The sequence below is a fragment of the Bombyx mori genome, chromosome 4, assembly GCF_030269925.1.
Source record: "Bombyx mori chromosome 4, ASM3026992v2".
Classification (NCBI taxonomy): domain Eukaryota; kingdom Metazoa; phylum Arthropoda; class Insecta; order Lepidoptera; family Bombycidae; genus Bombyx; species Bombyx mori.
In genome coordinates, this window is record NC_085110.1 from 14,031,543 (window position 1) to 14,059,538 (window position 27,996).

At 34.8% G+C, this 27,996-nt stretch overlaps 3 protein-coding genes and 1 long non-coding RNA gene across 8 annotated transcripts; 2 read left to right on the plus strand and 2 right to left on the minus strand.

Annotated features, from left to right (window-relative positions):
* The first annotated feature begins 105 nt into the window (after positions 1-105).
* Positions 106-9,356, plus strand: LOC101741172 (asparagine synthetase domain-containing protein CG17486). Of its 2 annotated transcripts, XM_012694523.4 has the most exons (9): positions 106-292; positions 370-621; positions 1,344-1,515; positions 3,809-4,020; positions 7,279-7,682; positions 7,893-8,064; positions 8,152-8,393; positions 8,739-8,887; positions 9,255-9,356. In XM_012694523.4, the coding sequence occupies exons 1-9, from the start codon at positions 242-244 to the stop codon at positions 9,296-9,298; spliced, it is 1,698 nt and encodes a 565-aa protein (XP_012549977.1). In that variant the 5' UTR covers positions 106-241; the 3' UTR covers positions 9,299-9,356. The 2 variants fall into 2 exon arrangements, with proteins under 2 accessions (XP_012549977.1, XP_037877872.1); XM_038021944.2 differs by lacking the exon at positions 9,255-9,356 and having other exon boundaries at positions 8,739-9,099.
* On the minus strand, positions 8,085-11,756 carry LOC119631239 (uncharacterized). Its single transcript, XR_005246639.2, has 2 exons — positions 9,893-11,756; positions 8,085-9,656 (listed from the first exon to the last, which is right to left on the minus strand). It is a non-coding gene; the product is annotated as an uncharacterized LOC119631239 (long non-coding RNA).
* LOC101741501 (arf-GAP domain and FG repeat-containing protein 1) lies at positions 10,732-18,158 on the plus strand. 3 transcript variants are annotated; one of them, XM_062668338.1, is made up of 7 exons: positions 10,732-10,857; positions 13,634-13,801; positions 13,869-14,387; positions 14,912-15,051; positions 15,139-15,204; positions 15,273-15,406; positions 16,913-18,158. In XM_062668338.1, exons 1-7 carry the CDS (start codon positions 10,832-10,834, stop codon positions 16,961-16,963), a joined length of 1,104 nt encoding a protein of 367 aa, XP_062524322.1. In that variant the 5' UTR covers positions 10,732-10,831; the 3' UTR covers positions 16,964-18,158. The 3 variants fall into 3 exon arrangements, with proteins under 3 accessions (XP_062524322.1, XP_012549979.2, XP_004930900.1); XM_012694525.3 differs by having other exon boundaries at positions 15,276-15,406; XM_004930843.5 differs by lacking the exon at positions 10,732-10,857 and adding an exon at positions 11,110-11,127.
* Positions 18,159-20,056: 1,898 nt separating this feature from the next.
* On the minus strand, positions 20,057-26,469 carry LOC101741642 (cell division cycle protein 23 homolog). Of its 2 annotated transcripts, XM_004930844.5 has the most exons (9): positions 26,308-26,469; positions 25,722-26,191; positions 25,294-25,642; positions 24,908-25,087; positions 24,073-24,237; positions 23,190-23,436; positions 21,920-22,106; positions 20,721-20,934; positions 20,057-20,242 (listed from the first exon to the last, which is right to left on the minus strand). In XM_004930844.5, exons 2-9 carry the CDS (start codon positions 26,151-26,153, stop codon positions 20,235-20,237), a joined length of 1,782 nt encoding a protein of 593 aa, XP_004930901.1. In that variant the 5' UTR covers positions 26,154-26,191; positions 26,308-26,469; the 3' UTR covers positions 20,057-20,234. The 2 variants fall into 2 exon arrangements, with proteins under 2 accessions (XP_004930901.1, XP_012549973.1); XM_012694519.4 differs by having other exon boundaries at positions 20,057-20,934.
* Between the last annotated feature and the right edge of the window lie 1,527 nt (positions 26,470-27,996).

Consider the following 27,996-nt stretch of genomic DNA (forward strand, 5'->3'; position numbering starts at 1 on the left):
CCCACAAGACTCAATCATTTTGATCCTGATATAGCATTATATACATCAACAACTATCTTAAAATTGCTCATAAAGTTGGAATTTGTCCCTAATCGCCCCATTTTACGGTACCTACTTACTAAAAATACCTAACTCTATGGAGTATGGATATTGGGTATCACCGACGGCTACATCGGTGGTGTTTTTAAACCATTTGAAACTTTGAATTGCTGTTGATCGTTTGGATACCGTAATTGACAGCATGTGTGGTATATTTTTGGAGTTAAGCTGCGAAAAATGTAGCATAGTGAACGTACGTGATTATTAATCTGAAATGTTGTTACGTAGTATACCAATTTTAAGGTTTTTTTTAATAGAGACCATTTCTAGGATATTGATGTCCTTCGAAGACTCAAAAACAGAGGACCCGATCACTTACAGAGGAAGGATTTTATTTCTGAAATTGGACACCACATAGTTTTCGTAGCCTCAGTTCTATGGATGCAAGGTCCGCAAATGACATTACAACCTCTCGAAAATGAATGTGGCATCCTTTTGTATAATGGTGATATATTTGACGAATCTTGGGATAGCAGAACCAGCGACACGCAAATAATCATGGAGAAACTTAGTTATGATTGTGTGAGAAATAGTTGTTAATTTATCAATTCATATTATCGTTTTTTTTTTATTAGCAGCAAATATTTAAAGTTCCTTCCAAAGTCTTACTGCCTAAAACTTGACATTCATTTATACCAATAATAGTACATTGTGCACCAAGGGAGAAAAGTAGGACATTTCCTCCTGCGGGTAAAATTGTCAAAAAAATGGCAAACATGCAGGATGAGATGTCCTACTTTTTTCTCGCAGTGCAAATACTATTTTTTTTCCTACCACGGCGAGTTCGTGGAATACCTAGCTGGGGTCCAGGAGCGAAGCCCTGGCAGAGGGTAGGGGGAGCGGAGCCCCCCCATACTCTTAAAAAACCATTTAACTGTTTTTTAATTTTTAAATAAACTACTACTAATTGAATAAGAACTGTCTGATGAACTCATCTTTGTTTAATACTTCAGTATTAAATTTTATTGCATTTTGTTTATTTCACTTTTACACTAAACACAATATTGCAAATTACCCGAGCACAACAATGGTGGAGAATTGTAGGTGCGTAAGAGCAGATGTAGACACTAACGCACATGCGCACTTGTACCCAGGGAGGAAAAGTTACACTTTCTTCCCTGTACAGCGGGAGGAAAACCAAACTTTCGGCGTAGGTAGGAGAAAATATTATTTTCCTTGGCTAACTGAACCTACAACAAACCCCTGGCAAGCTTATATACCTATATGTAAATATTATTTTTCAGGACAGTCAAATCGATAAAGTGATCAATGTATTAAAGTCACTAAAGGGGCCATTCAGCTTAATATATTACTGTAAAGTGACAAATAAATTATATTTCACTAGGGATCGATTTGGAAGAAACTCTTTACTCATACATAAAAATTCAAATTCTTTAGTATTATCCAGTGTCTTAGGTAATGTGATTTTATTCTTTATTATATATAAATGTATATCTATATCTAGAGTAAAATGTTAGTGCTTATTTGTTAGGCTTTTCTCTATTTTGAAGATTGTTATTCTTAAATGCAATCTTGATAAACTACTCACTCAATAATGGTGTTGGCACCTTATGTGGGCTTTTGACACAGGGATTTTTTTGATTTGATTTGATTTGAATTAAAAAAGGAAATTACTAGTTATAGTAAAATGTTAGTGCTTATTTGTTAGGCTTTTCTCTATTTTGAAGATTGTTATTCTTAAATGCAATCTTGATAAACTACTCACTCAATAATGGTGTTGACACCTTATGTGGGCTTTTGACACAAGGATTGATTTGATTTGAATTAAAAAAGGAAATTACTAGTTATAGCTACTTTTAACTGAAAGCACAGACAAACCTATTTTTGATATATTTAATTTCTTTTATACCTATAACATAGAATGTAAGTTTTATATAGTAGAACAGGCATATTTACTCTTATTTACCCAATTTACTTATCTAGTGACATTTTTACTAAGATGGGCAAAAAAAAAACTTTTCTTTTGGTACTACGAAATTATCGTCCAAGATGACAAAAAAAATGTAAAGTTTGAGCTCTTAATATTAATATTTAGAGGTGCCGCATCGTGATTTTTGATTTCCCATTTAAATGACACTGGTTTTTTTTTTCTTTGGAGTTTTATTGTATCTCAACGAATTATCGTGTAGTAAAAAGAAATACATATTTTTGTAGGGAATTAAACGGCCTACAAAAAAGGTCTGAAATAATTTTTTGCTAAGTCAACTCGGTTGAAAGTTATTCGCAGTTAAAGTTTAACCTAAAAAAAAGGCTTAAAAACATAAAACAACAATTTTTTTTCGTTTTCTATATTTATTGAGAATGAAAGCTTTGAAAAGAAAAATAATCAATTTTCCTTTTTAAAACTTGATTTCAAATAACAAATCAATAAATAATAGACATAATCGCATCAAAAATCTTTACAGTACTTCCGACTACATTAAAATCAGTTTTCAAAGCTTGCATTCTAAATAAATATGGAAAGTAAAAACGAAAAAAATATGTTGTTTTGTTTTTAAGCCATTTTTTTTGTGAAAAAGTCTAAAGGCTTCGTCAAACAGAACGCGTAATTAGCGCGCGTCAGAACTGACGGAGCGCTATGAGGTCGAGATGTGTTTGTGTTGTATAATATACTGTCAAACAGAGCGCCAGCGCTTTAAAGGCTTAGTCAAACAGAAGGCGTAGGCAGCGGCTTGGCTCTGCCCCTGGCATTGCTGAAGTCCATGGGCGACGGTAACCACTCACCATCAGGTGGGCCGTATGCCCGTCTGCCGACAAAGGCAATAAAAAAAAAAAAAGGCGTTACCTAGCGCTGCGTTTTAACGTCGCACTCTGTTCATGTCACGCGGCATGCGGCGGCAGCGCGCCGCGACAGCGTTGCGTACTACGTAATAGTATATACAACACATCTCGGCATCATAGCGCGCCGACAGTTTAGCGCTCTGACGCACGCTAAGTACGCGTTCTGTGATAAATCCTTAAAAAATTGTGAAAGTCATCATATATTATTTTAGGTAGAACTTTAACTGCGAATCACTTTAACCGAGTTGACTTTGCAAAAAAATATTTCAGACCAAACAAATATTTATTGTAGGCCGTTTAATTCGCTACAAAAATAATGTATTTCTTTTTACTACACGATAATTCGTTGAGATACAATAAAAGACAAAAGAAAAAAAAACCTGTGTTATTTAAATGGGAAATCAAAAATCACGATGCGCGGCACCTCTAAACAGAGCTCAAACTTTACCAGAATTTCTTTTCGTCATCTTGGACGATATTTACGCAGTAACTAAAAAAAATTTTAAAGTTTTTTTTTGGCCAACCCTAATACAGTGGGACGCCCCTTTACCTACTTCTTTTATTAATTAAAGTTATTTTACATCGTATTAGCTACCCATTAGTAAAAATTTCATGTTTATAACTCAAATATAACATTAAATATTATTGTTTAAATTATTTTTAATATTTAAATATTTTTCCCTCGATAAAATTAAGCATAGATTCCCTCATTTCGTTCAATGCACATTCTAAGGAATCACACTGTATTTACTTAAGTATCTTGATAACAAAAGACTGCAGGCAGAGGGAAATAAAAATATGGTAAAAACTATGTTATTCAACAGTTAACCAAATTGTATGCTAGCTTTATGTCTTATGTGTCTGCATAGCATTTATGTCTAATATTTTGAATTCCAATTTAACATAGGTACACAGTATGAGAATTATGAAGTTCCCGTATCACACATCTCTGTCTTGGACTTGAATACTCATAAGATATTGTTGTATACATGGAAAGCCACAGATATCGTTCAGCAATGTAATCTCAGTGATTGGTTGAAGACATTACAATTAAAACAAAGTTTATCTGATGAAGATTTTACCGTTGAAGCCAATATACCATGGGATATAGATGGTCTTGTAAGTTTTCATGATCATGATTTACGTATAACCTAAAACTAATTTTATAATAAGTAAATAACACCTGAAATATTTTTTGAGAAGTAATTAAATGGTTAGCAAATAAAATATTTGGTGAGCCACAAAAAAACAGCATTGAAATAATTTGATTGGCATATAAAGATTTTGTTTGCTATTAAAAAATCAGGCAGCAATTCTTGTTCTGCAAATCATTTTGATAATGGTCAAATATTAAATCATAAATAGGCGGCTTACAATAACATGAGTTTGCATAATAAACATTCAGACCGCAAAATAATTACCTATTTGATCAGCAAGATTTCATGATTGATCAGCAGAGAAAACATGTCTATATCCAGTGTGTTTGATTGGTATGCATATTTAAAACATGGTGAGCAAAACAACTAATTGGATTGCGTTGTTGTTGAAAAATCGACAATGTATGTTAAAAATGCTGGGACCTGGTCCAGAAAGGGCGAATTCGCCGCGAAAACATTCGCGCGTTGGAGAGATATAGTAACCGGCAAACATCTTGAGCAAATGACCTTGACTGCGCAGAACCGAATTTTAGATCACTCTGGTGGTGAGGGTGAGGCGCGACGGCAGGGGAAATCGTTTTTTTTTTTTTTTTTTTTTTTATGATTGAAAGTTTACTGGTGGCCCGAAGGCCTTTCCAGTTTCACCAGGACAGGTGGGCGAGCAAAGGCTCAGCCAAGAGGGGTGGGATTTGCTAACAACTGCCCGAGCGCCTCCGAAGGAGACCTAACAACTCAAGAGCAATTGTTTCGCGAATGAATCTACTACCGGATCGGAATCGCGACCCGCTGAGAAGATCCGGCGAGAAACTCAGCGGGGGGGGGAAATCGTATCGAGCGCGTTATTGGTAGATCAGTCGAACCCTGCGCCCCGCACCGCGCCCTCGTTCCGCTCGCTCCCAAAAGTACGCATGCGTACAGTGAAAAAGCTATCGTTATTAATCGTTAAGTTATTTGTTATAATTGCTTGTTGACTTTGTTGCCATTGCTATTTGTTGAGTGTTTGTTGATTTTTTATAAAAAATACACTATGCCGCGACAAACTGGTGTAGTAATCAAAAGAAAGGGTAGAAAAATTGTGTACGACGTATATTGCTTCATTATAAAACAGGGGAAGAATGATATGGAAAAAGTAAAACAGACTTCGGAAGCAACAAAAACATCAGTGAGTACCTGTTAGGTGCATTATTAACGAAGCTAAAGGCTCTGGCTTGCTCGCCGTGTTTGGGACTCCGGGTAAGAAAAGATCAGGGAAGAAGAAAGTTACCGGAATGGATAGTTTCGTTCAATCTGTAATAAAAAGATGTAATCATAATAACTACATAACAAGCAGCGAAACTCCGTACCGTAGAATGGCTTCGAAAAATTTAAAGAAGATATACATTTTAATGGCTCGGAATGAAATTTACGACGAATTATGAAAGAGCTAGGCTTCAGATGAAAAAAAAAACAGAAAATAATCGGAAGCTGGTAATTGAAAAAAGTAACACTCGATTACTACGAATCGAATATCTTAAAAAAATAATTAATTATAGACAAAAAAGAAGATCGAACGACCGAGTTGTAAACTACACCGATGAGCCCTATGTCGACTCATCACGATGATGGCGACTCGGGTGATGAAAACAGTGATGATGATGATGGTCAAGATTATGATAACGAAAAAAAAATTACAAATACCAGCTTCGCTTCAACTGAACCAACACCTGGCAACAGCTCTAGTTTTGACTTAATAGAAGGAATGTCTATTTTACCCCAAGATTAAATTATTACAATTATTAACCTATATTTTTTGTTGATGTTCTAATAAATATATAAATAAATACATATGTTGATTTTAATAATTTAATAGCATTATGACGCAGCGTAAATAATGTTTTTGCACGTGAGTGTACCATGCGCAAACTTACCCCCACTACGTCAACAAATACTCAAGAAGTTTGCCGGCTATTATACTAGGCACCAATACATCGTGTCCACAAGCATCGCGCGAATTCAAAATACGCGCATAAATCGCAAGCACTAAGATACTAGGGACGCCTTGTTGCGCCCAGCTAACGCGCGAACTCCAGAGCGAGTATTCAGGGAAATGGAGCACCAAATTTTAATACCTATGGAATTGTTTATAGAAGAAACAGAAAAACAACCGGCAATATGGGATTTGGAATCACCTGATTATGCCAACAGAATTTTAAAACGTAGATCTTAGGAAGAATTTTGGTGTTAATACTTTCTGATAAAGATGATGACTCCGAGGAAAAAAGAAAGACAACCATACTATGTGTCCATTCTATCATAAAGCATTTTTTGTACTAAATACATTACATTTTCCCTCCGTTTTTGTCTCTTCCAATGACGGTAAGTTTCGTACTGACTAAATTCGTCTCCAATTGCTCGCGCATAGGTACGCTCTTTGTGGTTAAAACGGTCGCGCCTTATACGCGGCGAATTCACCCTTTCTGGATCAGGCCTCAGAGCAGGCGCGTGGCACGAGGAGTCAATCGTGTGCGAATATTGTCATTCCATGATTATGCGGTGATTATTAGCAGTAAAATTGCAGTGGTAACAACGTGTTTTAAAGAGATTTGTGTGGTTTTTGCTACTTAATTGTTTTATATTTTTTAACTCAATTAAGTATATTTTATAAGAATAAAGAAATCTTTTATTAATTTACATTTCTATGACTAAATAATACCCAAAGAGAGAGTAAATAAATTAACTATTCATTGTAAGAAATGCGCCCATTTTTGCATGGCTAGTAAAATATTTTTGCTATCCAGCTCAAAATGATTTTTTTTGCTTAGGTACCCTCTGAGTGCTTATCAAAATTTTATTAAACAGGAGCAGCTCATCGCATAATATGCTGTACAAAAATAATTACAGCCATCCAGAATGACATAAATTCTGACTGATTTTGGCATGTTTGCTGGCCATGAGTTGCTGATCAATTAGCTATTTCTGCTCACAAAAATTCAAATACTATGCTAACCATTTAAATAACACCCATATTTTTTTAATGTTAATGTCGTTTTCTTGGACCGACAGGGTCTACATGGTATAAACAAGTGATTAATAGAGCCCATAGAAACCATAATGTGCATTTTCATTTGATTTGGTTATCTAATTAGAAATGTGTTTTTATTATTGTTAATAACAACAACAAAATTAAATTAACATTATATGCATTATAGATATCAATATTATTATTGATGTATTGTTGCAGGAGGATACAGTGTCATTCATTGAAAGTGTTGCTAAGAAAACAAAATGTAATGTAACTATTATGAAGACGCTTAGTCAACACCCTGAAATACAAACAACAATTAATAAAATAATTTACTTACTAAATAAAAGTATTCAGAAAAGGTTAAAACGCCAGCCAAATTTGTGTAGGAATTGCTTGAAAATTACAGAAATAAACTGTAGTCATAGTGCGGTTGGAGTATTATTTTCGGGTGGCTTGGATTGTACAATACTTGCATTGCTAGCTGATAAGTATGTACCAAAAAACCAAAGCATAGATTTGCTTAATGTAGCATTTAATAAAGAGAACCCAACATATGATGTACCTGACAGGATAACCGGTAGAAAATCTTTAGAAGAGCTAAGAAGATTATGTCCATTACGGTAACATTTTTTCATTGTCATATATGATTTGAAGAGGGCCTAAATTAATATCTAAGGTTAATAACTCAAAAGGGCCATGTCCCAAAAAAAGAGAAATTTTTAATCTCTTTAAAAACTTAATCTATTTTTCTAACCCTGAAATATTAAATTATTCAAATATATTTTCGATAAAATAGAATTTCTTTTATTATAAATTTTTACTAATTCTAGGAAATGGACTTTCAAAGAAATTAATGTACCAAAAGAAGAGTTGGAAGAATTTCAGATTAATGTAATAGCTGACTTGATTTATCCAAGACAAACTATTCTGGATGAAAGTCTTGGCTCAGCATTATGGTTTGCCGCTCGAGGCCAAGACCATCACTCCGTGTCTAATTGTAGGGTAAGAAAAATTATACATAATTTTTATTTCTAAAAAAAATTAATAATATTGGATTTAAATGTAATCATTTATATGTTACATTTTAAGGTTTTATTTAGTGGTACTGGTGCAGATGAATTATTTGGTGGATACACAAGACACAGGGCTGTTTTTAAACGGTTAGGATGGGCTGGTCTATGTAAAGAATTACAATTAGATTGGGAAAGGATCCCATACAGAAATTTAGCTCGGGATAACAGAGTTATTTGTGATCATGGTCGACAACCCAGAATGCCCTATCTAGATGAAGAATTTGCTGAATTTGTTATCCATTTAAAACCTTGGTTAAAGTAAGTGGTAGTAATGATATAATACATCAATCAGTACATCTAAGCAGAGCATCTATTACTATAATATATAACATGGTATTAGATATCTGATAAGCATTTCAATGACAGCACAGGAAATTAGAGCACCCAAATGAAAGGTGTATAGTAGGTCTCATTATAATATGTGAGGATCTGTAAAATATGCAGTTATTTAAAATTACAGTTTTAAAAAGTAAACCCTTATAGAGCAAGACTCTAATAGTCACATATTTCAAGACGTTTACCTAGTAAAGGATGTGATTTTTTTATGACATGTATTTTATTTGTAAGAAAAGCATAAAATTAAATGTAATATACATTTTTCAGATGTTTTCCAAGTAAACATTTGGGCCATGGCTTAGGCGACAAATTAATGCTGAGACTCGTAGCTTATAATATTGGTTTGATGGAAGTCTCTACGTTTCCCAAAAGAGCTCTACAATTTGGATCTCGAGTAGCAAACAAGAATGAAAAAGGTTGTGATAAGTCATTTTTTTTCAGGAATCAAATAAAAAATAAAATAGTATCATGAATTTTGATCAAATCTTGTAACGGTTTCTAGTAGTATGTACATAACTACATAGTATCAGACGGGAACCACAAAGAATCAATAGAGAAAACAACAAAAATGGTTTTCCCTTAAATAACATGTAATTGATAGGCTTGAAAATAAATTAAAACCCTCTTGCATTTTGTTTTAATTGAAATGCAAAACGCGCACAGACTCTAACCGTATGTAAAAAGTAAATGCCTGCCCCAAGTTGAATTATTTTTAGTAACTTACTTCACTAAATATGTACTACATATATCTCCAGTTATTATTTCTCAAACTTTCATTGACAGATTGCAATTATGATAGTTTACGTGGTACTGTTTGTTATAAATAAATGGTGCGCTTGCAACTTGATGCACGTGAAAGAAGTGAAACTTCTTTTGTGGTATGTAGTAGAGTGGTTTTCTTTATTTTCCATCCTTAAATCAAATTTTCTAATGGGGAGTCCTGGTATAAGAGAAACGACCCATTCATCATTTATATAAATTCTAATTGTTTAAAGAAACATACTTTTTTGTAAAATCCTTCATTATATCTAAAAGATAGGTATTAAATTAAATTACTGCCATCTATAGGAGTAATGAGAAACTAATAACAAGCCATCTAGTGTCCGACGCTCGTAAACAGATTTTTTTTAAGGTAAAAACGACTGCTCGTTTTCTCATCACGTCATTTCGGATCCTCCCGATCCACTAAAGTGCCTTATTCACGATCCATCTTGCTGTACGTCCCGCCAAGGCCATGCACGATGCACGATGCACGATGCAAAACGATCATGAATAGGCTTGACGTACGTCGATAATTATTATTAATTGCGGCCTTGAGCTGACGTACAGCCGTGATGGATCGTGAATAAAGCGCTAAATGCATCGTGCATCGTGCATGGCCTTGGCGGGACGTACAGCAAGATGGATCGTGAATAAGGCACTTAACGGTGCTTTTAGGTACCTCAAGCACCGGACATCGTTCTCTTAAATCAAATCTTAAAGTAAGAAACCTTTCATACTTGACTGACAGCTACAAACACATATGACCGCCTTTCCTGTTTTCAATATCCACATATCTTGAAATATCCATATTTTCATAAAATCTATAAAACCGCACACGTGGAATACAAACATTTTTAACTCTTATTTTTAGGGCTTTAAGAATATTTTTTCCAAAAACAAATCGATTATGTACTCGTCCTAAAATTGGATTACCTTTGATTATGCCTGCCCTCCTTGCTTTGTTAATACATTTCGTGTGTAACATCACTGTTAAATGATCGACGTTGATAATTAAGTACTGTGAAAAAAAAACTATTAGAAATGTTACATGCACATCATTAAATAAAGTAATTAAAGTAAGTACATTAAATAAAGTAATTGGCCGTCATCTTACTGGGAAGTGGGAGGTTATTTCATTTTATCACATCAAACACGATGCTGTCTCATCTGAACAACTTTTCTCCATCTTGATTCATTTACAACATATATGTATGTTTTATAAGCGTTTTATATATTATTATGTTTTTTCTAATTGCCTCAAAACTTACAGGAAAAATCTGTCGGGGATCATTTCCCAACTAAATATAACTTAGTTAAGTATTTTTTTATTGCTTAGATGTGTGGACGAGCTCACAGCCCACCTGGTGTTAAGTGGTTACTGGAGCCCATAGACATCTACATATGCACCACCCACCTTGAAAACCTAGGGATATCACATATTTTTGCTTAAACTTCACAAGCTTCTTGCAACAATGACAGCATTTTGTTTGCAGTAAACGGTGGGCTGGTATTTTTACGAGCCGCTTTTGTGCTACTAGAAGTTGGAGGCTTACATATTTGTACTGAATGATACGGTGCATTATCCATAATGATCGTCGATGGCTCATTTAAATTGGTCAATAAGGTTTGTACCTTCCTTAACCTGTAACCGTTCTTTATATATTTAACAAAATTCATCTCTTCGTGGTATTCCACAGTTTTCTTAGATTTAAACGTCAAGAGGCAGTTCGGAAGAAATCCCTTCATGGAACCCGCATGACAAATAAATAAGCATTTGCATTTGCCACTAGGTACTTTTGTGGAGGAGTGAGGAGTGTCGTCTGTCCTTATCCTGCCGACTGTGTGTTTAGCATTTAGACACGTCTCATCTAGAAATATAACATTATTCCAAACGGTAATGGACTTTGCAGATCTTAGAAAATTACATCTGGCTAAAGCTATATCTCTACATTCCATCAAAATCCGCATTTTATTACACGTTATGAAAGCTAACTTTTTTAAAACTCGCCACAAAGAAATTCTACTACCGTGAAATAGTCCAGATTCTCGTAAAGTATTTGACAATTTAATCAGAGTCTGCACTTCGTTCCTACTATAGTAGCCATAGATATGGTTTATAATGGCGTCATCAAAGTTGCTGATATGTGTAACCATTGATCTTCTAACTTTTTTCTTAATTGGCGATTTTAATTTATCTTCCGTTAAATCTTTACCATGTTTTTCCTTACTTATTCGGGAAACAGTTTTTCGACTAAATACCAAGAGCTGCACTTACTCGGTTCGTCATTTGTGAAAGTGACATCAATGGACCACCATTCTGATACTCTCTTTCAAAGTAATCTTGTAGGCGTACTACAAACTCTAGTGTTTGACTGCACAACACTGTTCTTTTAGTGGTCAAAACTTAATAACAACGAAATAATTATCAAACAGTTATATCTACAATAGCATGAACGAAATAAAAACAACACAAAATCAACTAAACTGGCTTCTGCCCTCGTACTGGTGGTAGGACCTCTTGTGAGTCCGCACGGGTAGGTACCACCACCCTGCCTAGTAATGAGTTTCGGTTTGAAAAAGAAAAAAAGCGTTGTAACTATACTTAAGACCTTAGAACTTATATCTCAAGGTAGGTGGAACATTTACGTTGTAGATGTCTATGGGCTCAAGTAACCACTTAACACCAGGTGGACTGTGAGCTCGTCCACCCATCTAAGCAATAAAAAAAGTGATTTAAAAATATGAACAAAATTGCGGGTCGTCATCATGAGGTGGACGCAACACGTGACTACAATGTGAAAAAGTAAAAAAACTATTGAACGTAAACGCAAAACTGCAGTAAAATATTATTATCTTTTAAAGATTTAATTATATTAGCACGATGTCTAAAAACAATATGTTGATTGTGTGTGTGAATTAATTGTATAATAATTTAGATTGATTGTGTATTTTTTAAACGATGATGTACGACCATGAGCAAAAAATGATTAATATTTCAATTTGAAACGTGAAGAGTTACGTTCTCAGAAGTGTCAATAAGGACTTCGTAATTGGATTATAGTATAATCGTACCTACCTATAGTTAATTTTAGTCTCGAGGACACAAAATATAAACGATTTTGGCGCTGAAACTGTTTTAATTGTGCAACAATAAAAATAGCACTAAAATTAACGAGCCATTCCAAATAAGGTAGCTCCTCTATTTTAAATATCACAAATTACGGGAGGGTCCGCCCTGTTGTAGTTGAGTGCCCCGTCATGACTTACGCGAGTGTGGTGTTCGCTCACGCGGCCCGCACACACATAGACACCCTCCAATCCCTACAATCCCGCTTTTGCAGGTTAGCTGTCGGGGCTCCGTGGTTCGTGAGGAACGTTGACCTACACGACGACCTGGGCCTCGAATCAATTCGGAAATACATGAAGTCAGCGTCGGAACGATACTTCGATAAGGCTATGCGTCATGATAATCGCCTTATCGTTGCCGCCGCTGACTACTCCCCGAATCCTGATCATGCAGGAGCCAGTCACCGTCGACGCCCTAGACACGTCCTTACGGATCCATCAGATCCAATAACCTTTGCATTAGATGCCTTCAGCTCTAATACTAGGGGCAGGCTTAGGGACCCCGGTAACCGTACTCGTCGAACTCGACAAAGAGGTCGACGTGCAACCTAACCCATGCATCAGCCCGCTGAGTTTCTCGCCGGATCTTCTCAGCGGGTCGCGATTCCGATCCGGTAGTAGATTCATTCGCGAAACAATTGCTCTTGAGTTGTTAGGTCTCCTTCGGAGGCGCTCGGGCAGTTGTTAGCAAATCCCACCCCTCTTGGCTGAGCCTTTGCTCGCCCACCTGTCCTGGTGAAACTGGAAAGGCCTTCGGGCCACCAGTAAACTTTCAATCATAAAAAAAAAAAAAAAAAAAAAAAGTTGAGTGTACTAGCTATGTAGTGTTACATACTATTAAAGGACTTTTTGGCGGGAACGCGAGGAGTGAAGTTATGTGATTTATTTTATTTTGTCTATTTAGTGTTTCTTCAGGTTTAAATGTGTAATAACGGTGGTTTATTAACTGTTTAATATCTGTGAAAGTGCACTGATGTGGATAAATGAAACAAAGCCGCTGGACGTAACTTCTCGGGATCCTCCAAAAAGTCCACTGAAAAAATCTCAGTAAATGGCCACCATTATACTGATATTATATTTCATCCCATATCATCTAATCTCGTTTCATTTCATTTTACTCCATATTATCATTTTTCATAAAAATAAGAATATCAATTGAAATGGTTATAAAAACCTAAAGGTCTTAGTTGCCGGGTCATAAAATCCCTTAAAAAAACACTTCTAGACACTACTAGACAGACGTCAGACACTATCTAATTATTTATTATTATTAGAAAAATGGCTGCGAACCGCCGCAAGCAAGACGATAAAAATTTAGAAATCTTACGTGAACTAATTTCTCTAAATGGAAACAAATATTGCTTAGACTGTAACCAAAGAGGACCTACTTATGTGAATACAACAATAGGATCATTTGTTTGTTCAAAATGTTCAGGAATGCTGTAAGTATTGTTTTTGCGTGTTGTTGCTTTGTTTGCGAATTACATTACATGATAGAGTGTATTCCAGACGAGGCCTTACGCCCCCACATCGCGTGAAATCAATTTCAATGGCTACTTTTACCCCTGAGGAGATAGAGTTTATTAAATCAAGAGGGAACGACTACTGTAGACTTGTTTGGCTAGGACTTTACGACGGTGAAAGTATAAATTTTACTGATGAGCAGAGCGTTAGAGATTTTATGTTGGATAAATATGAGAAGAAACGTTATTATTTAGATGCGCCAACAAACAATTCAGTAGTCAATGGAAATGTATCAACTAAGAATTATAAGTCAAAAGCCAAGGCTGGAAATGTAGCAGCCTCTGTAACACCTCTGATATCGATTTCGCCGCAATCTTCGAAAAATGCATCCAATAAGAATGCAATTCAAACTGCGAAATTAGTGAATAATTTACTTCCAACAACTGGAACTGATGTTAGTCAGAGAATATCACGGCCAGTGAGTAGTGGGCAGCCCCTCCTTAATTCTGCAAGTGCGCTCACAGTTGCGGCTCCAACTGCTACAGTCGCACCTCCGGTACCTGAGTAAGTGCCACATATTAATTTTAAATTTATTAATGAATTTAAATAATTATATTCTTGAAATATGGGTTTGTGAATCCAGCTACTAGTACTACTTATCTGCTCGTTATTTCTTATTCTAATTGGTCAAATCTTGGCCCACTATCCTTAGATGATCAGCAACAAGCAGTCTGTTTTTTACTGGTGGTAGGACCTCTTGTGAGTTCGCATGGGTAGGTAGAACTGCCCTGCCTATTTCTGCCGTGAAGCAGTAATGCGTTTCGGTCTAAAGGGTAGGGCAGCTGTTGTAACTATACTGAGATCTTAGAACTTATATCTCAAGGTGGGTGGCGCATTATGGGCTCCAGTAACCATTTAACACCAAGTGGGCCGTGAGCTCGTCCACCCATCTAAGCAATAAAAATAAATAAAAAAGTTGGCTATAAAACTGTAACAAAATTATAATTAGACTTGGAATTGTGTAACTCCATATTAGAATAGGTCCAGGTCATTATGGAATATTTTATAAATCTACTTTTATGTTTCAGTTTCCCTGTTGATTTTTCTACTGCGAATATTTACAACAGTAGTCAGTATAACAATAATATGAATAATAATTTTGTAAGTCAGTCATCTACAGCCACATCAACATTGAATAATATTTTCAATACATCCTCATCAACAGGAAGTAAGTGCTTCAAATTCATGATGTATTTTTAATAAATAATTTATTAAATAACAATATATAAAACTATAAATCTTAATTTTGTTATAGATGATCGTTATGCGGCATTGGCTGTTTTAGATTCAGCATTAAGGCAACAAAATATGAAACAATTAGGTAATTATTTAGATTAATAATTGTCTTTTTTGAGATATCTGAGGATAAATGTATTTTGTATGTTACAGAAGAAAATAATGGTATTAGCAACAAGAATCCATTTCAAAGTCCTTCAACACATGATGTTTTTGCCAACAAAAACCCATTCTTCAATGAAGGATGGAGTAAACCTGCTGCACCAGTCCCAGCCAACCCATTTATGGTATGTTAACTAACATTACACAGAATAGAAGTAAAAAATCATTTTATTTCACATTTTTAGTTATACTCTATGTAACATAATAAATAATCAAACAATTAGTGTAGTGAGTGGTCTTAAAGGAACACTGACATCTATGTTTAAGGCATGATCATGAAATGAACCCACTAAGCCAACAAAATTTTTGCTTAGATTATAGATGCTTATATTGAAATAACATTGCACATCTGATTTCTTTTTGAATTATACAATAAATCCTAATAATTTTTAAACAATAATAAAACACTAGCAATTATAATGGGTACGTGGTATCATAAAACCATAGTGATAAATAATAAAAAACACCAATTTTAGTACAAAATAAAATAAAACAAATTGAACTCTTGAATTAATATATCCTAAAAATGTTGGCAGCTCTCAAACAGGAAACTAACTTATCATATGAACAGAATAACTAGATATAACTGTACTACTGTACACAGACTCGATTTTATGGATGTGTGTTTGTGTTTGTGTTATAATATATAATAATGATAAGTCTCAGTTTGGTACTGATTGTTTGGTCATGTTCAGAACTCTAGGAAGATCATGCAAATCACATTTGTAAACAATGGTTTGCTATTTATAAATTTAGCTTTGGATGTTGTAGCACCTTTTTAGGTCTACATATTCCAAGGATAAAAAACAAAACCATTTTATTTCATCCATTCTGTTTCTTTATGTGTAGCAACATTATGTATGTGAAGTATAAGGGTACAAAATCATATTGCACAGATGGGAGATGGAGCTCATGCCCCACCTAATCTGAAGAGGTTACCGGAACCCAGAGATATTTCAACAAGAATCCTACCATTCACCTTGAGTAATGAGGTCCATGGCCAAATTGTACTGAAAAATGGCTGTCCCAACATTCAAACTGGAACGCATGTACACACCATGCATATTATATTTTTGGTTTCTCTATTCTCATTCTATTTACCACATGATGACGTGAGGTTACCGCTTTACGCTTTGAAACATAAATAATAATTCAAATAAATAATTACAAAACCGACACGCATCGTGCCTCGTGATAAAAATGGATGACTAGTGGTACACACTCTTTTTCAAAATAGATCGCGGGCTTTAGATTAGAAGGCCGCAGCTTATAATTAAAATAGGCGGTTTCTTTTCCAATCACCTTTTTGTTGTTCTTGCTTGATGATCTCATTTTCTTTTGCTGAAAAGGGTTCTGGTTTCTAGTCAGGTTAAAAGGCTTAACGAAATTGTCTGGAATAGCATCGGAATTTTCACCAAACTGCGAGTTCAGTTACTTTTTGATCCCATAAAGACCTAGAGAAACACAGAAACGCATTATGATAAAGCTTCGCATTAAACATTTATGCGCTACAAATGAGAGTTTTGTTAGTTCGCTACGAGAGATTTCGTAAGATAATTCCATGATTCATTAAACGGACCATTCGCATGAGGTCATTGTTGTCACAAATTGTATTTCGAAACTCATTTCAGCCTGCGACAAACAACGGCGGCTTCATAAATTCTAAGAATCCATTTCTTTGATGGGTGGTCTAAGGAAGTCTTAAATCAACTAAGACATCAATGAACAAAATTACGTAACAAAAAGCACAAATTAAGCTACAAATTTAGATTTATATTATATTTAGTGAATGTAACAATACTTTTGACGAATGAGTAGTTCTGTGACCGCATTCTAACGGTATTTTTAAATAGTATCACTATGCTTAAATGTTAACTCAGTGCCTCACCATAATATGCCTTATAATATTCTGCAAGTGTTATGAAATTGATATATTTTTATATATTTACTATTTTGAAAGTTAGGTATGATAAAATATTTACAAATAAAAAATGAGAAGACTGTACAGAAATAGTAAATGAAATTCCTGGTCGTAGATTTATTTAATTTGAATGGTGTATAAAAATGTAAAATAAAGGATCGATTTAAGCGACTAGCAAAATTTTTAATTAAATCTGTATACCAGCTAATTCATCGCTAAATCATGTTTGGACATTCTTATAATCTGTTCGTTTAATGTAGGTGAGTCATCTCCTGTTTTGCTATAACATAACGTCATCACTTTGCTTCGGCCTTATTCCACAGTTAAGTTTCGAGATTAACGAATACGGCACGAATTATGCACCTTTGTTATTGTTATTAATGTTGTAATGATTGCTACAGTCAACAAACGTGTTCAGTCAATTTAACGTACTCTCTAACATTCAGGCTCTATTTTATATTTAGATAAAGGTCTAGGTAATGACAATTATTTAATGTTGTTAAAACAATCTTTTCGAAAGAGTGTTAACGATGCGAGAGGCTCTAATTTAATTAATCAGCACGATGTGTTGGCTAACTGAAATGTTAAACTACTGACGGAAAGATCAGTTAGATTGTTGCAACGTGAATTGGACTAATTTAATCAAACAATTATTTATTACTTTTATTGCTTGACAAAATGTACTGAATTTTTTCCTTGTCAGGGTTCGATCGTTTTTCTTGTATTGTTAACATAACTCTAATTAGAAAATTAGTTAATGAGCTCTCAAATTTTGTTTCTTCTGTGATTGTAACCAGTTTTATTTTTTTGAATTCAATTGATTATTATTTGTATTTCTAATGAATTCACTCTATTATTTATTTAATGACTGTGTAATGTAATTATTTTTTATTCTATTTGTTCACTAAGATCTGTTAATTTTACAATGAAAAATCACTATTAAATTTTCTAACAAACCTGTCTTTTAGTTCTATAATTGGTATATATGTATATTTATATATTATTCCCTACCTATTCGTTGGTAGCCTAAGGGGCCATTCCAGCTACGCTCTGACTGGTGGGTGCGTTCATGGGACTCGACCTGATTTAGTTTGCTAACACTAGCCGAAGTAAGAGCAGTGCTACGCAGAATCTACCACCGGATCGGAGTCTGAAACCACTCTGAAACTCAGGGGGTTATCGGTATATTAACTGTTTCTTGCTTCATTCGAATCGTGCACAGACAAGAAATCGATTTGAAGTCGTCGTGACCTAAAGGATAAAGACGTCCGGTGCATTCGTGTTGAGTGATGCACCGGTGTTTGAATCCCAGGCGGGTACCAATTTTTCTAATGAAATACGTACCTACTCAACAAATGTTCACGATTGACTTCGAAGTGAAGGAATAACATCGTGTAATAAAAATCAAACCCGCGAAAATAAATCTGGTATCCTCTTTCTGCCCATAAATGATAAAGCGATTTCGAAGAAAACAAATGTTCTAAATATGCCCCTCTCGAGGCTATTTAGTCGCAGTCTCGTTATATGTGGATGCTCGGTTTAATGATTTTTTAAAATTTTTGTTAATGCCTTTCCAAACAAAAATAAAAAGTACGTTAGGTAGTAATCTCAAATTTTAAAACCTATTAGATATATTAGAGAGTACGGTAGTCACAAATCATTGCCAACGTTGCGATAAAATCTCACTAGCTATTTATTGTGAAACTCTAAAGTTTTATAAGACTATGTATACTAAGTAATGTGTGAATGAGAGTGAATTTTTTCAACTTTGTTAAATACGTGTCCTATTAATAGTCACAACAGTCGAAAAAATAAATGTCAATAAATATTTTTATAGAAAATTAGATGGTAATTAGCACAATATTCAAATGACGACGAATAAAACAGATCATACATATTTGTTCGTGAAAACGAAAACTGTAGTGTTATGCAACATTGAACTGTGCAAATAATTTTAATTAAACTGAAATAAATACTGGTGGTAGGACCTCTTGTGAGTCCGCGCGGGTAGGTACCGCTACTCTGCCTATTTCTACCGTGAAGCAGTAATGCGTTTCGGTTTGAAGGGTGAGACAGCTGTTGTATCTTTACTGAGACCTTAGAACTGATATCTCAAAGTGGGTGGCTCATTTTGCGTCGTAAATGTCTATGGGCCCCAGTAATCACTTAACACCAGGTGGGCTGTGAGCTCGTCCACCCATCCAAGCAATTAAAAAAAAGATCCCATTTTTCCTTACATGTTTATTGGTTGGAAAAGGCAAACTATGAAAATGAAGTTTATAAAAAAAAAAAAAGTGCGTGCGTACAAAGTACACATGTCAGAAGTGAAACTTCTTTGGCAAACTAATTCTTAAATTTCGTTTATAATTTATTGAAATCTCAAATGACGAATTGTAAATTAAAATGCATCATGTTTTTTGTCAATATTAGAACATATTAATTAAATATTCTTTTAGAAATTAATATTTTTATTTTATTATATTCTATTAGCCTACAGACGTCCACTGCTAGACACAGGGCCCCCGCAAGTATCGCTATAATGTCCGGCCCTGCGCAACCCTCAACTTGATTCTACTATGAATATCCTCATTCCTGATTCAATTTAGCAGGGAAGGTCCGAGCATCGCCCTCTCAATTGCTCTTCGATTGTCTTTTTCACCCTACTAATACGGTTCATTCTCAGCAATAACGTCTCAAAGCCGTATGTCATCATCATCACTGGTCATATACTTTCGTCATGAAACGCTGCGGTATTTGAGATTAAAAGATGTTGCGGCGGTTTCTCGAACGCTGCCTATCCTGGCTGGATAGTGGATACGATGGTTGATCTTTTTTGAAAACAAAACGCACAATCTTAACAAAATATTAACTAACTTCAGATCAGAACTTTATTCACACTTTAATTGCATATAGTATTTACAATTTTTGTTATTGTTTTTTTTGAACGAAACACCCAATCACGAATCACCAAAGTCGAGATCATATTTTATCTCATTTTCAGGGTTTCTTCTACACCCTGATTCTAGGGAAGATCAAAGCTCTGAAAAAGAAAATAGGATTAAAAAATGGTTCAAATAATTTAAAAGAAGATGAACCAGTAGTTATATTACGAGTATGTGTAGAAAATTCGAGTATAGAAAAGCTATTTTAAAATATTTATAAGGTGATTTAGTTCGATGAGTATTGTTTTATAGTGTAAGTTGATGTATAAAATAATATATGCGTAGTGTTGCTTTGTTTTTTTGTAATTTAAATTTCTAAATTTCTCTTCTCTGTTCACTTTCTATTTATATGTGATTTTGATTGTGGAAATATATTATATGGTTATTGTTTTAGCTATATTTTTTTAAGTATTATATGTTTGTATTGTACTGTTTGTTTCCCAAATAAATAAATAACCGTTTGTCATACGGTAAACTATAGAATTTGAATCCATGTTAGTTTCCAAATTGCTGACATTCGAAGGTTTTCTTGTTTTTAAGACGGCTATTTTTCTTAGATTTATAGTTTATATTTACTGTTTTTTCGCGTGAAAACCGGGGTCGAGAAGTTCTCTGGAGTAACATTGGGACTAGGTAGCGGTGTTTTGGGAATGTCCTGTGTTATGGACACCGTTGACACATTCTTGATTGCCTCTGGTAAGTCTTCAGGTAAATCTGACGACTGGGACGAAGACGCTGCTAACCGTTTTTCGGAAACCATTTTTAATATGTTCTTTCCTGCTTCTTTAGTCTGAGGAAAACATTAAATTTCATGTCCGGTTATTATTATTTTACAAATACGTTTATTTTTTATTGCATAGCCTTATGGGTGGACGAGTTCACACCCCACCTGGTGTTAAGTGGTTACTGGAGTCCATAGACGTAAATGCCGCCACCCACCTTGAGATATGAGTTCTAAGGTCTCAGTATAGTTACAACGCCTGTTACGTCAACTTTAATTAATGTTAGTGCCAAGTCATGTCTGTCAATACATTTAGATAATCTTGTTGATACAATATACTGCTCTATTGTTTTAAGCATACAGTCGGTACATTTAAATCAAGGTAATATGAAAGACAAGATATGGAACAGTACGATACAGTTCATTATATCATCACCATATAACAGTAATATTCTACATCTAAATAGACAGAGACATGATACAAAATTTTAACAACAAATAAAACAGTCTTCAACCCGATAAAATGAGCACATCAATGTAGTCAAAATCAAAGGATATCTATAAGTATACAAGGAAGTCGAAGATTAAATAAAAAAAACTACAAGTCAGATCTGGATAAAATTTAAAGGGGACAAACGAAAATGACCAGCTTTTAAATAAATAAAAATAATCATTAAAATCCGATCACTTAATTATAGGTTTTGACGTAACTAGGGTTGCCAGATTTTCTTTCAGCCTATAAGGGGCAAATGCTTAAATAAGCAAAAAAATATGGGAATTTAGTTTTTTACTCCGGACAAATAACAAACAAAATTATATAGTGACTTATTTTGTTTTACTTATTTTTTTTTTTTTTTTTTTTGATATTTCTCAGTTTTAACATATTTATAAAAATCAATACAATTATAATCGTACGGTTCGAATACGGGACAGAGCCAATCCCGCCGGAACATTTTAAACTAACCCTAAAATACGGGACGTTCCGGGAAATACGGGACGTCTGGCAACCCTAAACGTAACACAATACAATTTACACGAAATCAAGCATACTCACACTCTCATGCTCCAAACATTTATAGGCGTAATGTGCCGCGTGATCAAGCAGTGAGAACCTAAGGTAATACTGCGCTAGGTACCGTTGCGCCGCCGGCAGTTCCTTGCTGCCGGAGTTCGCGGGATCCTGGCACGCCGCTGTGTACGCAGCCGCAGCACTGTTTGGCATGTTCGACCTTTCATACAACCTATAAATGTACAAATACATACATAACACAAGTCTTACGATTCCAATATAATATTTAGTTATACAAATTTAATATGGAGGATAGAAGTAAGTATAAGCAGCGCCAATAAAGAAACGAATCGAAAATGGCGTCTATGTACCCGCACTAACGGATGGTAGGGTCAACAAATAAACCGAAAGATAGAAAGAAAAAGTTGTTTATTGTAAAAAAATATAAAAAAAACAAATGAGAATGTACTTTACTTTACTTTATGCCCTGGCAGAGGGGGGGGTTACACTTTTGCTGCCGCCATCTAAGTAGCACAACTCGAAAGTGAAAAAACTCAACAACAATTTCAGAACTGATATTTTTTTGCATGCAGTACGCGCCGTGTGCGACTAAAGACAGCAATAGTTTAGAGTGAGTGCGCATGATCGCCGCCGTCATTTTAGATTCGTTTCTTTATTGGCGCGGCTTATACCATCTTGTATAGGGGACTAGTTGGAAAAGTGTTCGCCTGTAAACAGCAAGTAATTGTTGGAAGACTCACCGAAATAGCGCTAGTTTAGGAAGTGGAAATGATATGAATATAGCAGTTTTAAGCAGAGTGAAGTGTGGCAGTTTATGGCGCTTTTTTTTAAATCGTTCAACTTGCTACTATGGCGCCACCTTAACTGGCTCGCTTTCAATGGACCTTTTTTAATACACTGAGTTGGTACTTCTTAATTCTATCCTCCATGAAATTTAATCATCGTTACATATATGTAACACGTATGGGTAAATGACAGATATTGAGCATGACTGGTTGAGAAAAATAGGAGATGTCGTGTTAGAAAGTAAGACGGCGAATCAATGTCGGAGATTTAGTTTTTTTTTAAATGAGAAGAGCAATGTAGGTAGTTACCCGATGCTACGGTGCACAGGCGAAGCGTAAATCGGATGACGAAAGAAGTGTATATTTACTTTTCTATAATAATGACGGTATTAAAATCATGTTTGTGTGAAAGAATCAACTGTTTTATTGGCCCAAATCCAATAGAGGACTCCATAAATATAATAATATGTCGGGCGGTTTTATCAAAATACCAAAAACATAACACATACTTGGCTAATTTGAATAAAGCCATGCCTTCAATATCGCCTGTACTGTGCGCTTTGTAATAACATTTCAATGCATTAGGTATTTTTTCCATTTTCTCATATGCTTCACCGAGAGACACCAACATCCTTGAATCATCAGGTTTCAGTTGAGCGGCTCTAGAGTAATAGTAAATACAGTAACTATTCAACCCTAGTATTTCATATGCTTGTCCTAGACCGTTCCATGCTCTATAATCATTTCGGTTTACATCTAAAAATGATAAATTTCATTGTAAGTTTGTGACTTTTAAATGCAAAGTTTTCAAATTTATTTACAAATCATACATTAGATTGACTTTATGAGATCCTTCAGGTTATATTATTATTCTATTGCATTTATACGGGCTCACAATCCATTGTAACTGGTACCAGATTGCGACATAAGGAAGAATACTTTAGATATTTTTTTTATTGCTTAAATGGGTGGACGATCTCACAGCCCACCTGATATTAAGTGGTTACTGGAGCCCATCCATAGACATCTACAACGTAAATTCGCCACCAACCTTGAGATATAAGTTCTAAGGTCTCAGTATAGTTACAACGGCTGCCCCACCCTTCAAACCGAAACGCATTACTGCTTCACGGCAGAAATAGGCGGGGCGGTGGTACCTACCCGTGCGGACTCACAAGAGGTCCTACCACCAGTAAAAGGTTGATTAAGATTATTGTAAAAGATTATTGAAAGATTATTGTAAAACAGCTGTCTTAGCTTTTAGATAGCAATATATAATATTGCAGTAGACACACTTAAAGGTGGCTTCCAAATATGCCAGCTTTACCAGTAGAATTAGGAGGCAACATCTGGATTATTAGTGGTTGAATTTTCTAATTGTTAAATACTTACCAATGGCTTGCCTATAACATTGTATTGCAGCATTGGAGTTTTGAAGTTCAATGAATTCATGCCCCATAAGGATCCACGCAGACAAGTACTGAGGGTCTAGAGATAAAGCTCTTTGGAAGTATATCACAGCTTTTTGGTGCTCACATCTTAAGCTGTAATAATTACCTGTAATTTGTTAATGTACACACATTTATTTGACAGAGTACTTGTATGTACATTAAAATTAAGTTTATTTTACTTCAAACGCATTACTGCTTCACGGCAGTAATTGGCAGAGTAGTGGTACCCACCCGCGCGGACTCACAAGAGGTCCTATAAGAGTACAAGACAGAGTTGTAGATTATCGGACAAAATGTCTTAGCACCCTGAGGTTATCAAACTCAAAGAACTGATTAACTCCCTGAAATAGCTGGGCTGGCAAGAATCCTCTTTTCACCGGAAAGAGGTGTCGGCTCTGGTCATGTTGAGATCTATCTGTCTTACAAGATTCAAGATACATGATATTCCAATATTGCATGTCCATCTAATCGAGAAATTCCATCAGCTTTGTTTAATACTTGATGTAAACTCTCTCCAAAAGTGCAGCCTTTGAATTATATACAAACCCAGGTTATAAATCAGGGTTGGCGTTAAACAATATCTAGACTATATCAGGACATTAAGTCTCTACCTTAGTATTATCTTAACTTGCAATTTAATCACATAATAATATAACTTTCTATTAATAACCTGATTTAATAATTTCAGCTGTCCTTGAATATACATTATAGTAGTAAAATATATAGAGCATATAGCATATCATAGCTTAAATCGAAATATAATTATAAACATTTACCTATAACACAACACGTTTCTACTCTGTATTTGTCAATGGAGACTGCCCTTTGTGCCAAATTTGCAAGTTCCATTCGTTTTTCCTTCAAATATAACAGATGAGAGTAAACATCCCAGTTGTCTAGTCGATATGGATCATTCTCGTATAATAACCTGAACAAAGCAAGTGAAGAATCCACATCTGCAATAGAAATGTCACGAACATTTGAATCTAAATCCTAACATATCTATACACTTTATGTTAATAATAAAAAAAAACCTTATAATAATGTATTTTACTTCAAATAGGCAACAGCAGACTCTCATCCTCCTTGAGCTATTAAAACCAAAGACAATAAATTATCTATTATAAATAGTAAACCCAAGGATGGTTTTACGATCTTATACCTCTTCTGTCATGATGCGCTATAGCCATTTGTGCTGTTATATATGTACTCTTCTCAAATCCTGCTGCAGCCAACACCATGTAAGCTTCCAAAGCTTGTTCTGATAGCTTCAGTTCCACAAATGCATGAGCTGCAAAAAAGTACATCATCCAATGTTTCGGTAGTTGTAATGAATCTAGTGCCTCATATTCATTGGCCAAGCCTGCCAACTCTATCCAGGCTGCCCATAATGTAGGTGCTGCTTGAACAGAAGCTTGCAGTACTGTAACAGCTTGACTTCTTAGATCTAGTTTTTTAAGTACAACACCTTCTAGATACAACAAGTAACCATCGAGGTTATTGGAGTTGGTCTGAAAATATACAATGTTTCTGTTTGAATAACACATCAATCAAACTATCTTAATTAGCTTCAAAGAAAGTGTGACTTACTTTAAAGAAAGACAATAAGTCCAAAAGAACTTGATTTGATTCACTATTTTCTGTACCCAGGTCTGTGGCATTATCTAAACGCTTTTTCTCACTAGACATATACAAAGAATATTTGTGAAGAAAAACGCATTTCGAACTCGTGCAGTTCTCTAAAAAATGGGCAGCTCTATCGTATTCTTGACAGTCGAAGTAGCATTTTGCTAATGTGTAGGCATCCTTTTCCTCCGGCGTTATGTCCTCGTTCAGAGATTCTGAAGGTTCCTCGGAAGTTATCTTGTGGTCTCTTAAAGCATAATTCAATTCTGCAAGCCACTTCGTAGTTTGTACAAGACCACGACTGTTACATTCACGGATACCTTGAAGAATATCAATTCTAACCTGGGTCAGATCAATCTGAATGTCTGACTTAGGATGCATTGATAAAGGTTGCATATTTGTTATATTTATAATGTGATACTCGAAATAGTGGCCTGAAACAGAATAGTTGAATAAAAACAAATTAATCCTGTTGTTATTTTTATTTTTTTAAATTATTATTTTATAGTAAGCTAATGCATATATATCTGTCTTGTATTTCGTTATTTACCTATTTAATGTCTTTAAATTGTTAAACTATACAATTTTTTAGTTCTTAAAATTATAATACTTTGTTAAATCCATAATAAGAACGTAAATAAATACGGTAGGTATAAGACTGAAGTATGATAGAGAGCAAATATAACTGTATAATCTATGGACATAGATTATACACTTATTACATTTCTATGGACTTATATATATATTTCTATGGAGATGAGTATGATAGGTCTATGAGGGCTCACTGAATTTGGCCCCACTTTTTTTGATTGTCGGTTTTTTTTATTTTTAATTATTTGTTCGTCGTTTGTTCGTTAATTTTCGAATGTAAACATTGTTTGTTTGTTTGTCTTTTATTTATTTATAATTAATCAAACAAATGATCACCCTTAAGTTGGCCCCTTTTACTAGATATATTTATTTTTAGCGCTCAGATTAATTAATTTTGATCAATTATCGTTTGTTCGATGACTATTGGTGATTGTTCGATCATTAAAACAATTAAATTCTCAATTATTAATTATTTTATATTATTATCTAATAAGCAAACCATCACCTCACGCCTACATTGCGCATGCGCCGGTTTTGTCACTCAGCTGGAAATGGCCTATTTACTAGCGTTTTGTTAACAAGTGCTTTTATACTGTCTAATTATGTCTTATGTAGATCAAAAAAATATTGAAAACTTCAACAATATTTCAACAAAGAAATGTCATGAAGACGGCCAATTAGTCGTTAAAGTACGATTAGCGCGGTTTTAATAAATTCAGTTATTTTTAATGATATTGAATATTAACAAGCATATTGAAATTTCAGTGATTTCTAATTATTCCAAGAATATTTTAGGGGTACGACTTTCGTATTAAAATGCTACTATTCATTACCATGCAATATGAGATAATTATGATACTTGTATTTTATAATAAAACTAGCTGACTCGGCAAACGTTGCGTTGCCTTAAATAAGATTTCTAGGGAAATTCTAGCGTATAAAAGAAAACCTCATTCAACCACATAAAACCTCATTATAACAAAAAAAATTAATCCAAAAAATAAAAATAAAAAATAAATGTTCGGGGTGGACAACCCTTATCACTTAGGGGTATGAAAAATAGATAGTAGCCGATTCTCAGACCTACTGAACATACTATTGATACACAAATAAAACAAAAAAAACATGGCTGGCAAGCTACGATTGATACACAAATAAAACCAAAGAAACATGGCTGAAAAATGTACAGTGAGTAAGACAGGAGACCGGCTTCGTCCTCATCCCTATTACATGATGTTTGCTGGACGAGTGGTGACACCTGGCGGGGATAACTGATCGATTGATAATTGATCAGTCGTCGACCGGCGAGGGCGGGAGATCAAATTGAATTTAAAAAAAAATCATAACTATAGGAACTTGAAATTATAAACTCTGAATAAGAATTAATCGTACTACAATTCTAATATTTGATTGCCATCTTGCAACCTTATTGCGGATCTGCGCATAGAATAAAATAAATAAAAATCGGGATGGAAAAACAGGGGGTGATCGTATAAGATTGAAAATTGAGAGTAATATGAATTTCTCATCATACGAGACTACTTGTCGAACCGTTCGTTCCGATATCGAGTCGAGGGAACGCGTTCCCGGCCCCGTCACGTCACAACCGGAGTCCCGCAAGGCTCCGCCCTCTCCCCGTTACTATTCA

What these genes read in the sequence shown, in the direction of transcription:
- LOC101741172 (XM_038021944.2), top strand. Translation starts at nt 242, where the DNA reads ATGTGTGGTATATTTTTGGAGTTAAGCTGCGAAAAATGTAGCATAGTG. An exon ending in AAAAATGTAGCATAGTGAAC is followed by an intron (nt 293 to 369) that starts GTACGTGATTAT and finishes GACCATTTCTAG; the next exon opens with GATATTGATGTCCTTCGAAG. An exon ending in AGAAGATTATGTCCATTACG is followed by an intron (nt 7,683 to 7,892) that starts GTAACATTTTTT and finishes TACTAATTCTAG; the next exon opens with GAAATGGACTTTCAAAGAAA.
- LOC101741642 (XM_012694519.4), bottom strand. Translation starts at nt 26,153, where the DNA reads ATGCAACCTTTATCAATGCATCCTAAGTCAGACATTCAGATTGATCTG. An exon ending in AGCGCATCATGACAGAAGAG is followed by an intron (nt 25,088 to 25,293) that starts GTATAAGATCGT and finishes TTTCTATTGCAG; the next exon opens with ATGTGGATTCTTCACTTGCT. An exon ending in ATGTTATAGGCAAGCCATTG is followed by an intron (nt 23,437 to 24,072) that starts GTAAGTATTTAA and finishes TATCATTTTTAG; the next exon opens with ATGTAAACCGAAATGATTAT.
- LOC101741501 (XM_062668338.1), top strand. Translation starts at nt 10,832, where the DNA reads ATGGCTCATTTAAATTGGTCAATAAG. An exon ending in CATTTAAATTGGTCAATAAG is followed by an intron (nt 10,858 to 13,633) that starts GTTTGTACCTTC and finishes TATTATTATTAG; the next exon opens with AAAAATGGCTGCGAACCGCC. An exon ending in TCAAAATGTTCAGGAATGCT is followed by an intron (nt 13,802 to 13,868) that starts GTAAGTATTGTT and finishes AGTGTATTCCAG; the next exon opens with ACGAGGCCTTACGCCCCCAC.